The following is an 18328-nucleotide window of genomic DNA, read 5'->3' as shown; positions in this document are numbered from 1 at the left end:
TTTTTATTACACTTGAATTAATTTTTAATTCTCTACATCTTTTTTTATGCATAATATTATACATATATATTAATTTGCCTCACCAATTATAATTCCTGGATCCGTTATCCATGACAGTGAGTTTATTTCAGTTTCAAGCACTAATCCTCGTTAAAATTTTATTTTTCTTTCTTTATGGAAGGCAAATTAGCGGTGGTCATGTATTTTGGCAAAACAAATTTATTCGGATTCATGCATACTGCATATTTGGTTATAAAGTGCATTTAAAAGGGCATGCAAAGTAAGAAAAATAAAAATTGTCGAAATATTTTATTAAGTTGATTGATGCTTTATTCCTTTTCTGAAATAAAATCTGAATTTATTTTTTTTAAAAAAGAAAAACAAAGAAATTTAACTATAAGCGTAATTAGGTGTTAAAAGAGATTAAATGATTTGAATATTTTTGGTGTCATTTTAGCATGTAATTTGTTTGATATTGAAGCTCTATTTTGGTATTACTGATTATCTTACATTTTCACTATTCAAAAATATTGTATAACTAAATGTAATAATAAAAATAACAACATATTAAGTCTTATATTCTATAATATGAGATAATAATCTTCTTTCTTTAATCAAATAATCAAATGTAATAACCAAATAATCAAAAATAAAAATACTATTAATAATTTTCTTTCTTTCCAATCAAACGCCTTTATAAAAAATATGATGATGATGCAAATTTACTCAAAGTTGGAAAGTTTGCATTTCTTAAAGCAATTGATTCGTTTTTTAGCACCTTTTCTTTTCTTTTGAAAAAGTAGAAAGATCTGCGTCATTTTGTCTGCTTTTTCTTTCTTTTTGAAATGTTGGCTACTTTTTTATTATTGAACCAATGAATGTTAAGCATAAAGTTATGGCTAAAAAATTAAAAGAACCCAAAATGTGAAAACACTAATATTTCTCAGCATGATTTTGCGAAAGCGATATAAGCCTCTGTTTCTTTCTGAAACTGGGATCAAGCCCTTACTAAATTTCTTCTTCTAGGCTATGGTTGGATGAAGTACTTGAAGGGTGTTATGTATTTCAAGCAAGCTTTTCAAAAGTCAAAAAATAAATTCGTTTCCAGGGATAATAATATAAACGTAAAAGTTCCGGTCTTGAAGTTGCGTGTTTCCACATGATGTGGATGTTTCATAGTGACTGAAATACTCTAGTTTTTTGCATAAATACCTGACCATGCCAATGTAATTTACAACAACTAACAAACACTCCTTTTTGAACCATCCAAATTATGGCATCTTTCATAATACCATTCAAAGCCCTTTTCTTCCTTATAGTCATCCTGCATTGGCCTCTCTCTGTTCTTGCTTCTTCATCCTCCTTTGCTGCAAATGAAACAGAAACTCTTCTAAAATGGAAAGCTAGCCTTGCCAACAACACCCAAACTTTGCTCTCTTCTTTGTGGGTTGGAGACAAGCATTGCAATTGGGTCGGAATCACTTGCAACAAGGCTGGAAGCATCACCAATCTAAGCCTTCCAGATTATGGGTTCAAAGGTACACTTCATAGTCTCAACTTCTTGTCCTTCCCCAACCTCATGGGTCTTCACCTTCCTAACAACTCACTGTATGGGCCCATTCCCTCACACATTGGAAACCTTTCCAAGCTCACCGAACTTGACTTGTCCATGAATGATTTCTCCGGAAATATTCCATCTAACATAGGAAGGTTGTTAAGTTCACTTTCTATTCTCTATCTCCATGAAAACGATCTCACTGGTCCAATACCTATTTCTATTGGAAGCTTGCACAATTTGTCCCAACTTGACCTCTTTTACAATAGGCTCAGTGGTTCTATACCTAAAGAAGTTGGAATGATGAGGTCACTTGTTATGCTTGATCTTTCAGTGAACCACTTAACTGGTCCTATCCCAGCATCTCTGGGAAACCTAAGTAACTTGGTATGGCTTTATCTGTATGGTAATAACCTCTCTGGTTCTATTCCCAATGAACTAGGACAGCTTGGATCTCTTACCACAATGCAACTGTTAAGTAATAATCTCACTGGTGTCATCCCTAATTCCATAGGAAACTTAACCAATTTGTTAAGTCTTAAACTCTTTAAAAATAAGCTTTGCGGGTCAATACCTCAAGAGATAGGGATGCTTGTATCTCTTACAGAACTTATTTTATCGGATAACAATTTCTCTGGTTCAATCCCCGCTCCCATAGGAAACTTAACCAAATTGTCTAGTCTTTACCTTCCTGAAAATAAGCTTTCCGGGTCATACCTCAAGAGATAGGGATGCTTGTATCTCTTACAGAACTTGTTTTATTTGAGAACAGTTTGTCTGGCATCCTTCCTCCAACACTTAGCAATGTTACTCATTTAGAATCATTACAATTATCAGACAACCATCTTAGTGGTCCATTACCTGAGAATGTATGCCTCGGTGGACAACTCGTATATCTTGGGGCTATCAACAACAATTTCAGGGGTCCGATCCCATCATGTTTAGGAAACTGCAAAAGCTTGTACAGAGTTAGGCTTGAAGGAAACCAGTTGACAGGAAATATATCAGAAGCTTTTGTTATATATCCTAATTTGAATTATATTGCATTAAGCAACAACAAATTTTATGGTGAACTTTCGCCAAACTGGGGGCAATGCCATAATCTAACAAGCCTAAGAATCTCCAATAATAAAATTTCTGGAAAGATACCACCGAGCTGAAGCATGCAACTCAATTACACGAACTCGATGTCTCTTCAAATCATCTCATTGGTGAGATTCCCAAGGAATTGAGAGCGTTGACGTTGATGTACAAACTTTTGCTAAGTGGTAACCAACTTTCAGGCAAAATTCCACCAGAGATTGGAGTTCTTTCAAATCTACAATATCTTAACTTGGCATCACACAATTTGAGTGGACCGATTCCTAATCAACTTGGAGAGTGCTCAAAGTTATTGGACCTGAATTTGAGCAAGAATAAACTTGAAGAAAGCATTCCATTTTCAGTAAGCTACATAAATGGCCTTCAAAATCTAGATTTAAGTCAGAATTTACTTATTGGGAAGATACCACAGGAGCTTGCAAAATTACATTCCTTGGAAATATTGGACCTTTCGCACAATATGCTGAATGGTTCCATCCCAAATTCTTTTAATGATTTGAAAAGCTTGACTGTTGTGAATATATCTTACAATCAATTAGAAGGCCCTGTTCCTAACATTAGGGCATTTCATGAGGCTTCATTTGATGCCTTAAGAAGCAATAAGGGACTATGTGGTAATGCCACTGGACTAATGCCTTGTGCTGTCGCTGCTACTAGCAACGGTCATAGAAAAAGCAGCCAGTCATCATTTTCATTGTACTTCCACTCTTTGGTCTTCTTCTTTTGCTCTTTGTCATGGCTGGAAGTTTTCTTATTCTTTGCCAAAAGAACCAAACCAGAAAATCCGAGTCAATCGAGGCACAACTTGGAGATTTTTTCACATTGTGGGGATATAATGGAAGAATACTCTATGAGAACATTATTGAAGCCACTGAAGATTTCAGCTTCACCAATTGCATTGGTTCCGGAGGCTATGGAGCTGTTTATAAAGCTGTGTTACCCATTGGTGAGGTGGTTGCTGTGAAGAAACTTCACCAATCTGAAGATAGCATGATTTCCAACACCTTGAAAGCCTTTGAAAGCGAGATTCATGCTTTATCGGAAATAAGGCATCGTAACATTGTGAAGCTGTATGGCTTTCGTTCACATCCAAAGAACTCATTTTTGGTTTATGAGTTCGTAGAAAGGGGAAGTTTGAGAATGGTGTTAAGCAACAAGGACGAGGCAATGGAGTTGGATTGGGAGAAGAGGTTAAATGTTGTAAAAGGAGTGGCCAATGCCTTGTCTTATATGCATCATGACCATTCACCACCTATAATTCATCGAGACATTTCCAGCAACAATGTTCTTCTGGATTTGGACTATGAGGCTCATGTTTCAGATTTTGGCACAGCAAGAGTTTTAAAGCCCGACTCTTCCAATTGGACCACACTTGCTGGCACTCTCGGGTACATAGCTCCAGGTATTTGTTTATATTTCTATTTTTAAGATGCTTTAAATATGTCATCATTCAATTAAAAGTGTTAGTCTTGTGTGCAAATTGATGCGTTAAAACAAAGTTCAAGTAGTATTAAGATTGCAACTTTTCAAATTTAAGTACCAAAAAATTTTGCTCTAATTCATGTATCAAATGTGCAATTAATCTTTGAAGTTTAACACATAAGATTGTAAGTTTTCAAATTTAAGTTTCAAAGAATTTTACTCTAATTCAAGTATCAAATGTAATTAATCTTTGAAGTTTAATACTTAATTTTTCAATATTCAATATATCAAACTGATGAACTAAATATAAAATCTTATTTAAACCTTTAAATTTCAATTTTCATGTAATTTTTTAAACATTTGCAATTTCTTTTCAATGTTATTTTATAATCTTCTCAATATTCTTACATAATAGTGTATTTGATTAGCTATATTTATTGTTTAATAGAGCACATTGATTAGAAATGTTTCTTTAAGCAGAGTTGGCTTATACAATGAAAGTAAATGAGAGATGTGATGTTTACAGTTTTAGGGTGCTAACAATGGAAATACTTATGGGGAGATATCCTAGTGATTTGATTTCATGCTTGCCATCGTCGTCGACACTGGCATCAGCATCGACATCGATACCAAATGACAAGCAACTGATTTTATTTAAAGATGTGATAGACCAACGCCTCTCACCACCAATAAGGCAGGTTGCAAATGATGTTGTCTCAACTACAAAGCTAGCATTAGCATGCTTGAATGTCAGTTCCCAACTTCGGCCAACCATGCGACAAGTTGCTCAAGCCCTTACCCGTCAATCGCTTCCATTGCCCAATCCTTTCTCAATCATAAAATTGGGAGAATTGTGGGATCATGAAGTCTGTAGTGGCTAATATTAAGGTGCTAACAATTTAAATAATAATTCTAAGCATGAATATTTGCTTTCAATCTATTTCTTTTTCTCTTCTTTGTATTGAAATGTTCAAGCACTCTAGTAATAAAGCTTTTGTAGTAAATCAACTATAATATAGAACAGCTGTGTTTAATCCAGTGATATAGAATAACTGTGTTTAAGCACTCAATTTGTATGTTCAAGATTTTCTATTTTAAAATGTAACTAACGGCCATACTTAAAATTTTGACTTTCAGTATCATTTGTAATATTCTACTATGGTATCGATTTGCTACAGTACTTTCACTTTGGAATGCCGCAGCAATTCTAATATCATTTTTTTATTTGTTTGAACAAACAAAGAATACAATTGGTGAGCACACCAAATTACAATAAACACAACTTCGCACAATAACCTTTTGATTTTATTATTTACTTGCCATTTATTTTTATATATACTCATACATATTATTTCTCTGAATTTCATCTTTCTAACCTTTCATCATTCATTGCCTTTTAAATCATTCAAAATTTAATTATAATTGCATTGAGTACACTTAAAACGGATTTGAGTGGCGATTTTGAAGAATATACATATAACTTGTATTTTTTTTTCACTAAAATGCTAAAAATGTTGTACTTTTCTCAAACTTTTATCTATTTTTTATCCAATTGAAAGCATAAAACATTATTCTTATTTAATTAAGTTTTATTTTACATAAAAACCACATTCATTATTTTTACCATATCAATGGTAACAATTGTCGTTGTTAAATCAATTTATGGATTCCAAAATATAAAAATTTAAGTTGAACTGTCATTTAGATAATATGTAATGAATGATTCATATAATAGGTCACGTTAACATCTAAAGAGTTTTTTTATTTTCAAGATATGCTATGTAGATGTTGGTATCATAAAAAGAAATACGACATATATTTTGATTTGGCAAGAAATAATATTAATTTTTGCAATTTTCATCTAAGAAAAAGAGCTTAATGAAACAAAATTATCTCAGACTGGATTAGACAAAAATAAATTTTTTAAGGACTTAGATATAATAGAAGGATGGAGGCTTATATGAAAAATCCATGTGATTGATGAGTCATTGATGACACTGAATTTCAAGCTTGCTAGTTAGTCTCCTATTCAAATTTTGAAAAAAATAAAATTTGGTGATACGATAAGATAGTCTTTTACTCATGAAGAAAAGGATAAGACTTGAGGATTTGAGTTCCAAGAAACAATGTACCATTTGTTTGGAGGAGTTCTTGGTTTTAGCAATTACTTCCATTAATTCTTCTCTATAACAAATGTAGAAATGTGAAACCAATTTGATTTTGATTCTAAATAAATAAATATATTTACCTTCACTACTTTATATTCACAGCTTACATATATAGCTGTGTGTGCAAGCCAAAGGTAATTTCGTGCAACAAAGCTTTTTCGATCAATTTAATAATGGTATCATCTTTTCTATGTCCCAACTTTTCTTCTTTCTCATCCTTGCATTGCTTCAATCTACACTAGTCTTTGCCTTAGGTATCCTTTCAAACTACTTCTTTAGCTACTGCTCCATCCATTGAAACAAAAACCCTTCTGAAATGGAAAGCTAGACTTGACTAGGGGTGAGCAATTGTTCAGTTGGTCACTTCAATTCAGTTTTGAAAAACTTAAAAAACCGAAAACCGATTTAACTGGACCAAGTTATACAAAGCTAACATCATAAGTAAGCTCTAGAATTCAACATCTTTGTCCAATAGAATTTACAACAACTAGAATAGTTCAACATCCAACACTCTTACTGTCAACTACTTCCTAAGAAAGCAGTAACAATTATATCTCCGAATCATACAAAGATGAAACAAAAGTTATATTCAGGAAACTGGTCCTAAGTAGTCACCTTCCAAACTTACCAATGCTTGAAATTCCCTCTCTGCTTCCATCCACTTTGTTCCGATCACAATAAATCGGATGACAACATCCTTCTCAATCTTCGAGTGCTTGTCATTCATGAAGATATATGTTTTGGATTGGTCCACACTTCAAGAAAACTCAATGTTTTAGTGCCTTGTGTACAACTCCTTCCAAAATCTCTCCTCTGAACATCTTGAAGGTGATTTCACTGAAGTCAACAGGGAAAAGCACATCCCCAGTGTTATCTCTAACTCTGCCCTCCCCAATGCTCTCCCGAATTGTTACAGTCAGGAAATATCCAAGATCCTTGGTGGCCTTCTTCCGAGCAAATTCGTCCAAAAGGCGGACCACTATAGCCTTTTGGAGCATCAAGCCTTTGGCATCCAAGCTGTCAGCAGGAACTATTGGCAACTGCACCTTCAGAAACATTCTGCAACTGCAATCAACATGGAAATGTAAAAAAAAAAAAGAAAAAGAGGTAATTCGCAATGAAACCAATGTCCTTAGAGTAAGAAGAAACAGTAGATCAATCTTGAAGAACTCAAAAATCGATTGAGACCTATCCCAATGTCAAGTACGTTAAAACCAAATTTCAGCAATCCAAACAGAAAAGATTGAAAGAGATGAGTTTTTAACTAATTCAAAATTTACCAGATTGTGATGAAAATAACCCTACAAGGCCCATTTCACATGATCAGTAATGCTCAATTCCACGAAATGGATAGCAGCAAACACAGAATCAAAATAAAACAATAATAAAAACAGAGTACCAGAGGAAAACTATGTCATTTCCTTCAAGAACAGCCAAAGACTTTTCTATGATCTTATTCAATACAAGCCGGTCAGACAAAATTCTATTGAAAATCGTATCTTTTAAACTACAAATGAATACTAGTTTAAACCGACCAAAATTACTAGACAAAAGTTTCACTCACCAATCATGTGACAAAAGTTTATAACCAAAAAAATTTCTTTGACCAAAAAAATTCAGACAAGACAGAACCGAAAACAAAACCAAAATTCCATGTCAAGACAACCTTAATTTTGTGGAAATTTGATCAAAGCAAATGTTCAAAAACAATGAAGAAAACCCATCCTTAATAATCAAATTTCCCTTCTAAAAATAATGACCAAACATGCCATAAAGGCCCATACAAGCAAAACCCATTACGAATCAAATCTTTGTAAATTTAAAAATCGGTACGATATTTTAAACCAAACAAAACCATGAAAAATACAAAGTAAAGCATCAGAATCATTGACAAAATGTCAAATTTAGAATAAAAGGAAAAATGGCTTTTTTATGAGCAAATCAACGGTTGTAACTTAAAAAGGTTCAGATCAACAATCCAAAACATTTTTCCTGATATAGGTTACTTCACTACTTTTCGAACTTATTTTCAATTAAAAAACGTTTTGGCATTTGGCTTTGAGGCTAATGTTTTACCTTCTTTTTTTTTTTTAAAGAAAAATACTCTTTCAATTATTTTTTTTTTCTTTATGTTTGATAAGAAAAATATATGTTTTGAATATTTAGAATTTTTTAAATAAATTTTATTTTAATGATTTAATTGCCCAATTAAAAAAAAATTTGTACACGTGAATAAGATAATTAAAAATGATTTGTATTTTCATAATGTCCCAAAAAAGGAAAAAAAACGAAATTTCTTTTACCATTATTATTGTGTTGTGATTTAAACAAGACAAAGCAAATTTCAAAAATAAATTGAATATAAACTGTGTTATATAGCAAATTTTAAAGAATATAAACTGAGTTAAAACTGAGTCCAACAAAAATTGATTTTGATTTGGTATGTCATTCTTACTCTTTTTCTTTCTCACAAACATGTGTATAAGTCTTTCAAATTATGATTCAAAAACAATGTTATAAGAGTCAAAACAAATCAAGTTACTTGTGAATTATTCGATTTGATTTATTTATTGTCGAATTAAACTCAAACTCGAGTTACTTAAATAGTGAGTCAAACTTAGTTTGAGTAGTTTAATACTGGAGTCGACAAATTCGAGAGTCTAATAAGACTTTTATTTTTAATATATTTAATGTATATACAAGTAAATAACAAAATTAGTGTTTAACATATTTATAATTTTACCTAACTTAATTGAGTTTATTGAGCCAAACTTGAATGGAAAAATTAAATTATGAACTATATTAGAGCATGAAAAATAAAATTCGATCTAATTCAAATCAAATTTTGAACCTCAAATTTTTAAATCAAACTTGACAATCCATCAACTCAATTCAATTGGAATTACATCCTACAATACTAATAGTCATACTGCTATGCCTCTTTATTTTTCTTCTTGCGTCCAACAGATTATCTTATGTGAATATATACTCCAAATATAAGAAAAAAAATTAATATCACAAAAACATTAAAAATATTCTTTAATACCAACTGAAAAAAATTACATCTTTTAATAATCATAAATGACACCGTGTAACGCTGGTATTTTTTCTTAAGATAGAATACAAAAAGACTTAAATAAATGGACAGTATTCTTCTTTTATGGATAAGTTCAACTTGCTAATTAGTGAAAATATATGAATCACATTTGGTGGAGCCATCATTGCCCCATGAACCATTGGAATCCATGTATGGTCGTTACCCTTCCCATCTGCTTTTTCAAGTTTTGTTTTTAATATTTGGCACTTGCTAATTAAAATTCAAAGCCCTTTATTATTATTATTATTATTTTTTTTTTTTTGGGTACAAGCATGAGGGAAGAAAGGGAAAGAGTGTGGGTTTGTAAACCTGGTTCACGCCTTCTTCCATCATAAGAGAGACACAATAAGCATTAAACCAAAAACTTTGAGATTTTAATAAAAATCAAAAGTTAAAAAAATGGAAATAAAACAAAAGTTACCATATTAACATGGAATATGTAGTAGGAATGCATATTTGGTACATTTTTTTTGGATAGGATGTGTTTACTAATTCATTAAGTAAACTATATTAATTACTTTTGGAAAAATTTTTACAATAAATTCTAATGAGATAAACCAAAAGTTAGGACAAAGAAATTCGCTTTCCAATTTAAGGACTACTGATAACCAATCAATGGCAGTTCATGTAGCAAATAGGCTTGGCTCAAAACACTTCTACTTGGCCGTGGAGCATTCGGGGTATGGTTTCCATCTCCAACAGACGTGTCAAATGTGAATCATTTACACATACAAAGAAGAGAACAAACTAATTTAAAAATGGCATAACTTGCCGATTTTGAGTCGACTTCAAGATGCAAGTATCAGCCTACGCAGAAGACCTGTGCATCTTATACTGCTTCTTGACAAATTGGGATGCCTCTGAATCTGTCCTGTGGCATAATATTCTCAGTAAAGTCTGGTTATCAGCACCTAGTTTGCCACTTGAAGATCTCAAGTCCTCAACCAATTCTCGAGTCTGCAAACGATTATGGCCGAAAAAAAATTAATATCATATCTTCCTGTAGCATAAACATGGAAAAATATTTGCTGGTGGAACTAATAATTAGTTAGTGTAAAAATTAATAATTTGATTAAAAATTTTCAATCAATTTATTTATATTTTAAAAATCAATATGGATTTTAAAGTTATAATTTCAATTTAATTATCAAATAACTTGATTCAAAGATATTAAATAAAATATTATAAGAATCAAAACTCCATATAAGAATCTTATATAAAATAAATTCAATTCTAAGTTTTTTACTTCATTATATCTCAATTTAGCTTACAAAATAAAGAATATATTGTTGGGCTAAAAGCCTCCAATCCAATCGCACCAGCGGAAGCGAAATCAAACAATAAATCAAACACATAAGAGACAATAATTTAACGTGGTTCGGTCCAATTGACTTACATCCACGGATGAGAAACAAGATCCACTAATTGTAGAGAATTACAAACATACATCAAATAATTAACCTCACTCAACAATCAATACTCATAAGACACTCTCAATCTCCTCTAGTCCTATGAAGTATTCTCTACCCAAACAAACACAAACCTAAACCTTTGTACACCCTTTCAACATAACCAAACACATACCCATATGCTTTCATACATCATACCTATGTGGACCCTCTTAGTCTTCTCTAGTCCACTCACAAACAAACATACACACCCATAAGACGTAGAGTCCCAATACTCCTATGGGGTGTCTATCCCACAAAATCCTACAACTCTCTTACATCTTTTTCTCATACCTAACCTTGTAGAGACTTCACCTATTTATAACCATACAAACTTGCCCATTAAGAATCCCTCTCCTCTTAGAATTCTTCTCATGTAAGTCAAACTTGCCTATTAAGAATCCCTTTCCTTTTAGAATTCTTCTCTTGCAAGTCAAACTTACCTATTAAGAATCCTCTTTCTCTTAGAATTCTTCTTTTACAAGTCTTCTTGTCCATAAAGCAATATCTGACAAATCCCAAACAAATCTCTAACAAATCTTAAACAAATCTCTTACGGGATTTGAGTCAATATTCCCAACAATCTCCACCTTGACTCAAATTCCATCAATCATCTGTCTTCATGCTAGACATGCTTAGCTCCACCTGCAATAAAAGTCTCACAATCATCTTCTCTTCTCTTGTGTTTTCACGCTTCATACAAACTGATCTTCAATCCTCAAAACTTGAACTCGAACTCTTCTCTTGAATCGAGCTCCTCTAAGCTTACTTTTTCCCATGTCTTAAACCAAGCTCTTCCCACATCTGAAATCTTTAGCTCTTCCCACATCTCAAACTTTCAGCTATTTCACATCTCAAATCTTCTGCTCTTTTCACATCTTGAATCTTCAACTCTTCTCATGTTTCGAACCTTCAGCTCTGATACCACTTGTTGGGAAACATCACAGCTATGATACCATTTGTTGGGGATCACCACTGCTCTGATACCATTTGTTGGGCTAAAAGCCTCCAATCCAATCACACCAGCGAAGCGAAATCAAACAATAAATCAAACACACAAGAGACAACAATGTAACATGGTTCGGTCCAATTGACCTACATCCACGGATGAGAAACAAGATCCACTAGTTGTAGAGAATTACAAACATACATCATATCATCAACCCCACTCAACAATCAATACTCATAAGACACTCTCAATTTCCTCTAGTCCTATGAAGTATTCTCTACCCAAACAAACACAAACCCAAACCTTTGTGCACCCTTTCAACATAACCAAACAGATACCCATATGCTCTCATACATCATACCTATGTGGACCCTCTTAGTCTTCTCTAGTCCACTCACAAACAAACATACACACCCATAAGACGTAGAGTCCCAATACTCCTATGGGGTGTCTATCTCACAAAATCCTACAACTCTCTTACATCTTTTTCTCATACCTAACCTTGTAGAGACTTCACCTATTTATAACCATACAAACTTGCCCATTAAGAATCCCTCTCCTCTTAGAATTCTTCTCATGTAAGTCAAACTTGCCTATTAAGAATCCCTTTCCTTTTAGAATTCTTCTCTTGCAAGTCAAACTTACCTATTAAGAATCCTCTTTCTCTTAGAATTCTTCTTTTACAAGTCTTCTTGTCCATAAAGCAATATCTGACAAATCCCAAACAAATCTCTAACAAATCTTAAACAAATCTCTTATGGGATTTGAGTCAATATTCCCAACATATATTTATCAAATAATAAATAAAACATATATATTTTTATCCATTGTTCAAAATTTCTTATCAAAAACATATTTAAAAAATAACATATTTACATATTTTTAATTTCTTCACTTTTTCTCCTTAAATTTTTATCCATTAATTAAATCTAACATCAATTTTTTTTTGGTACTAAAAAATCTATGATGAAAGATTTTTCATTTAAAATCAGAAAAGATCATATAAACGTCAAAGATAACTTATATTGAATTTATTGTGAATAACATTAGGATTAGTTACCTGGAATTTTGTTAGCTCAACACTCAATAGATCTATAAAGGTAGGTTGCACTTTGTTTTGGCTTTTCGTTAGCAACAACTAGTTACGTATCCTTTTGCATTTATTGAATTTGATAATAATGTTATATGTCATAAAATCAATAATAAATCATATTATTGTTATAATTTATAAAATTCTAGCCAATATTGTTATAAAATTATACGTCATACAATTCATACTATAAATTTTTGTATCTAGTTGCTATTGTTGTTTTTATTGATATCAAACAATATAATAATTTATTTTATTATGAAAAAACTCTTTGTTTAAGATCAATTATTGTTAAATCGGATGCCTCATAATTTTTTTTTATGCTTTTATTTTAGATGCTGAATTTAATTTAATTTATGTAACATAATTTTTTTAATTCATCAATTTAATTTTTTTTATAAATTTTTATTTAATATTTTTAATAAAAAATTCCCAAATTTTACCTACAAAATTTCATCTAAAACCTCATTTAAAATGAATTGGTGTTACTGTACTTTGTCGTTTGGATCAAAAAGGCCCGATCTGGTTGTGTTTACATGGCATCAATGTAAGACTTAAACTCAATTGATGGGAAAGGCGGAAAGGGTATGGTGGTGATTGATATTTTTGCTTTTCTTTTTTAATTTAATTAATAAATTATGAAATAATTTTTTAATTTAATATAATGAAAATTTTTATTATATAATAAACTTATAAATAAATAAAATTATTATTATATTTTTAATTAAAAATTATTATTTTATAAATTTTAATGTTATATAAAAGATTAACTAAATATTATATTATAAACTAAACATAAAATTTAGTGTTATATTATATTATGTTAGTATTTTAACTAAAAATAGATAACTATGTCATTAATTAAAAATAAAGAAAAATATCATTTGATATATTATTATTTTTATTAGTTTTTAATTATTCATCAATAAAGTTATTATTTGATATAAAAATAATTTAATGAATTTTCAATTATTTATTAATTTTATAAATGTTAAATAATTTAAATTTTTTATTATATATAAATTTTAATCTAATATCCTTAATGGTTATTTCTTTTCTAACTATAATTCAACTCACTTCAATGATTCATTTGCATCGAAATACTTATATTCACAATTGATTTTAATATAATAAATATAGTATCTAATTTCACCGTTATTTTTAATTTTACTTGAATCAATCTTATTACCCATTTAAATAGACTCTAAATTATTCTCATTACACTAAAGATGTCAATCTTATCCAAATTCGATGAAAATTTTAATTTTTTATCCTAATAAAAATAAAATAATATTAAATTTTAAAAGTTGATATTGAAATGTGTATGATTTTAAAGTTTCACTTACAAAATTTTATTTAACTCATTTAAGTCTTTTTTATTGTACCATAATGTTGATGATTCTTGCTTATAGTCCGACTTAAAATTTAATTGGTACCATGAACACATTAAAAATGAATGGGCAAAAGAATTGGATTTCCATACTAGATAAAAGATTGGCTTGAATCAAATTAAATGAAAAAAAATTTTACATATATGTAAGAATTATTGTTTTATATATTGATTTGACCTACTTCACTTGTCATAAAATTCTTTTTCTGGGAATATTCTATCCGAAATTGGCTTATTGAAAAGTCTTGAGTTGATTTCCTTATCAAATAATGAGATCAATGGTTCCATTCTACAAGAAATAGGGAGGTTGAGTTCAATTTCCTGCATATTTTTCTCTTATAACCATCTACGTGGTTCTATTCCTGGAGAGGTTTGCAGCCTTTCCAAGCTCACTGGTCTTGGCTTGTCACAGAATAATTTCTCTGTAAGTATTCCACCTAAAATCGGAAGGTTGAGTTTACTTTCTCTACTTCTCTTTGATGCAAACAATCTCACCAGTCCAATACCTATTTCTATTGGAAGCTTGCATAATTTGTCCCAACTTGTCCTAGTTGACGATAGTCTCAATGGTGCCATACCTAGAGAAGTTGGGATGATGAAGTCACTCAATATGCTTGATCTTTCAATAAACCAACCAACTGGTCCTGTCCCAACATCTCTAGGAAACCTAAGGAACTTGGTATGGCTTTATCTGTATGGTAATAACCTCTCTGGTTCTATCCCTAATGAAATAGGATAGCTTGGATCTCTTATCACAATGCAGTTGTTAAGTAATAACCTCACTGGTGTCATCCCTGCTTCCATAGGAAACTTAACCAAATTGTCTACTCTTTACCTTTTTGAAAATAAGCTTTCCGGGTCAATACCTCAAGAGATAGGGATGCTTGTATCTCTTACAGAACTTATTTTCTTTGATAACAATTTCTCTGGTTCAATCCCTGCTTCCATAGGAAACTTGACCAGCTTATCTACTCTCTACCTTGATCAAAATATGTTTTCTGGTTCAATCCCTGCTTCAATTGGAAACATGACGAAGCTTGTGGGGTTAAGTCTTCTGTATATCTTTTATCAGGGCCAATTCCTTCGTTCAGCAATCTTACTCATTTGGAATCACTCCAAGTATCGGACAACCATCTCGGTGGTCCATTACACGAGAATGTATGCCTCGGTGGACAACTCATATATCTTGGGGCTATCAACAACAATTTGACGGGTCTGAACCCATCAAGTTTAAGAAACTGCAAAAGCTTTTACAGAGTTAGGCTTAAAGGAAAGCAGTTGACAGGAAATATATCAGAAGCTTTTGGTATATATCCTAATTTGAATTATATTGCATTAAGCAACAACAAATTTTATGGTGAACTTTCTTCGGGCAGTGCCATAGTCTAACAAGCCTATGAATCTCCAATAATAACATTTCTAGAAAGATACCACCTGAGCTCAAACATGCAACTCAATTACAAGAAGTCGACGTCTCTTCAAATCATCTCATGGGTGAGATTCCCAAGGAATTGGAAGCATTGACATTGATGTTCAATCTTTTGCTAAGTGGTAACCAACTTTCAGGCAAAATTTCATCAGAGAGTGGTGTTCTTTCAAACCTACGACATCTTAACTTGGCATCAAACAATTTAAGTGGTCAATTCCTAATCGACTTGGAAAATGCTCTAAGTTATTGAACCTGAATTTGAAGAAGAATAAACTTGGAGAAGGCATTCCAATTTCAATAAGCTACATATATGGTCTTGAAAATCTAGATTTAAGTCAGAATTTACTTATTGGGGAGATACCACAACAGGTTGCAAAATTACTTTCCTTGGAAATGTTGGACCTTTCTCACAATATGCGCAATGGTTCCATCCCAAATTCTTTTAATGATTTGCAAAGCTTGACTGTTGTGAATATCTCTTGCAATCAATTAGTAGGTCCTATACCCAACATTAAGGCATTTCATGAGGCTTCGTTTGATACCTTAAGAAACAATAACGGCCTATGTGGTAATGCCACTGGACTAATGCATTGTGTCGTCGCTGCTGCTAGCAACAACGTTGGTCATAGAAAAAGCACCAAGTTCATCATTTTCATTGTGCTTTCACTCTTTGGTCTTCTTCTTTTACTATTTATCATGGCCGGAAGTTTCTTTATTCTCTGCCAAAAGAACCGAACTAGAAAATCTGAGTCAATGGAGGCACAACTTGGAGATTTTTTCACATTGTGGGGATATAATGGAAGAATACTCTATGAGAACATTATTGAAGCCACTGAAGATTTCAGCTCCAACAATTTCATTCAGGAGGCTATGGAGCTGTTTATAAAACTGTGCTACCCATTGGTGAGGTGGTTGCAATGAAGATACTTCACCAATCTGAAAATAACATGATTTCCAACAACTTGAAAGCCTTTGAAAGAGAGATTCATGGTTTATCAGAAATAAGGCAACGTAACATTGTGAAGCTGTATGGCTTTTGTTCACATCCAAAGAACTCATTTTTGGTTTATGAGTTTGTAGAAACGGGAAGTTTGAAAATGGTGTTAAGGAAAAAGGACGAGGCAATGGAGTTGGATTGGGAGAAGAGGTTAAATGTTGTAAAAGGAGTGGCCCATGCCTTGTCCTATGTGCATCATGACCATTCATCACCTATTATTCATCGAGACATTTCCAGCAACAATGTTCTTTTGGATTTGGACTATGAGGCTCATGTCTCAGATTTTGGCACAGCCAGTCTTTTAAAGCCTGATACTTTCAATTGGGCCTCACTTGCTGGCACTTTCGGATATATAGTTCCAGGTATTTATTGATCTCTTTTTTTTTTTAAAGATGCTTTAAACATATAATCATTGAATTAAAAGTGTTACTTTTGTGTGCAAATTGATGCGTTAAAACAAAGTTCACGTGGTATCATGATTGTAACTTTTCAAAATTTAAGTATCAATTTGACTATAATTCAAGTATCAAATGAGTAATTAATTTTTAAAGTTTAACACTTAATTTTTCAATATTCAACATATCAAACTGATGAACTGATTGTAAAATTTTATTTGAACCTTTGAATTTCAATTTTCAACTAATCTTCTAAACATTCGCAATTTCTTTTCAACATACATTTTATAATCTTCTCAATTTTTTTATATAATACTGTATTGGTTAGATATATTTGTTGCTTAATAGAGCACATTGATTAGATATGTTTCTTTAAGCAAAGTTCGCTTGTACAATGAAGGTAGATGAGAAATGCGATGTATATAGTTTTGGAATTCTAATAATGGAAGTTCTTATGGGAAGACATCATGGTGATCTTGTATCATGTTTATCATCATTGGCGTTTGGCATCGACATCGGCTTTGGTACCTAATGACCTACAAAATTTATTAAAGATGCGATAAACCAGCATCTCTCACCACTAGAAAACCAAGTTGTAGAGGATGTAGTATTTACTACAAAGGTAGCATTTGCATACTTGAACGACAATCCCCAACTTTGGCCAACCATGCAATAGGTTGCTCGAGCCATTATCAGTCAATAGTTTCCATTTCCCAATCTTTTCACTATCAACAAATTGGGAGAACTGTTGGTCATGGAGTTTGTGGCTAATTAGGTGCTAACAATTTGGATAATAATTCTTGGTATGAGTATAATTTGCTTTCTCAATCTCCTTCTTTCTCTCCTTTGTATTCAAATGTTTAAGCAGTCTAATATCTATGTGGTTAAATATTTGATTCACTAATGGTGACATTTCATTAATAAATAAAATTAAAATTAGTTAAATTTTTAAAAATAAATTACTTCTTACATATGCAAGGTCAATGGGTTAAACAAAAGCAAATCACTTGAATATAGTAGAGGGAGAATTTAATCAGAAATTAACATAAAAAGAGAGATTAGGGAATTTTTTTTTGAGTTTTAGTTTCACAGTATCGTTGGATAGTAACATTGTTGTTTGGAAACTTTTGGTTAAAAGCTTCTTTCCATTTGTATCAAACATTTTTTGTTTATGTTTTTTATTTTTTTTTTGTTTTTTTGAATTGGAGGTAGGTCAGTGATTATTAGCTAAATGTTCGTGTTCAAAAGTTTTGTTTTCTTGAAATTATATATTAAAATTGTGTAATA

The 18328-nt window shown here is 31.7% G+C and overlaps 1 protein-coding gene and 3 pseudogenes across 1 annotated transcript; 3 read left to right on the top strand and 1 right to left on the bottom strand.

The window, feature by feature from the left end:
* Positions 1-1251: 1251 nt before the first annotated feature.
* On the top strand, positions 1252-3756 carry LOC111306646 (uncharacterized). Its single transcript, XM_089748695.1, has 3 exons — positions 1252-2268; positions 2328-2571; positions 2691-3756. The coding sequence occupies exons 1-3, from the start codon at positions 1274-1276 to the stop codon at positions 3618-3620; spliced, it is 2169 nt and encodes a 722-aa protein (XP_089604821.1). The 5' UTR covers positions 1252-1273; the 3' UTR covers positions 3621-3756.
* Positions 3647-4959, top strand: LOC111306648 (MDIS1-interacting receptor like kinase 2 pseudogene; annotated as a pseudogene).
* A 1604-nt stretch (positions 4960-6563) lies between these two features.
* Positions 6564-8127, bottom strand: LOC111306647 (DNA-directed RNA polymerase V subunit 7 pseudogene; annotated as a pseudogene).
* An 8439-nt stretch (positions 8128-16566) lies between these two features.
* On the top strand, positions 16567-17019 carry LOC111306650 (MDIS1-interacting receptor like kinase 2 pseudogene; annotated as a pseudogene).
* Positions 17020-18328: the final 1309 nt, after the last annotated feature.

The sequence above is a fragment of the Durio zibethinus genome, chromosome 19 (genome assembly GCF_047325235.1).
Source record: "Durio zibethinus cultivar Kanyao isolate XHJ-2024 chromosome 19, ASM4732523v1, whole genome shotgun sequence".
NCBI lineage: Eukaryota > Viridiplantae > Streptophyta > Magnoliopsida > Malvales > Malvaceae > Durio > Durio zibethinus.
Note: the sequence above shows the minus strand (reverse complement) of the source record. Positions and strands in the feature narration are given on the sequence as shown.

What these genes read in the sequence shown, in the direction of transcription:
- LOC111306646 (XM_089748695.1), top strand. Translation starts at nt 1,274, where the DNA reads ATGGCATCTTTCATAATACCATTCAAAGCCCTTTTCTTCCTTATAGTC. An exon ending in GAAAATAAGCTTTCCGGGTC is followed by an intron (nt 2,269 to 2,327) that starts ATACCTCAAGAG and finishes ATTTGAGAACAG; the next exon opens with TTTGTCTGGCATCCTTCCTC. An exon ending in GAAATATATCAGAAGCTTTT is followed by an intron (nt 2,572 to 2,690) that starts GTTATATATCCT and finishes CAATAATAAAAT; the next exon opens with TTCTGGAAAGATACCACCGA.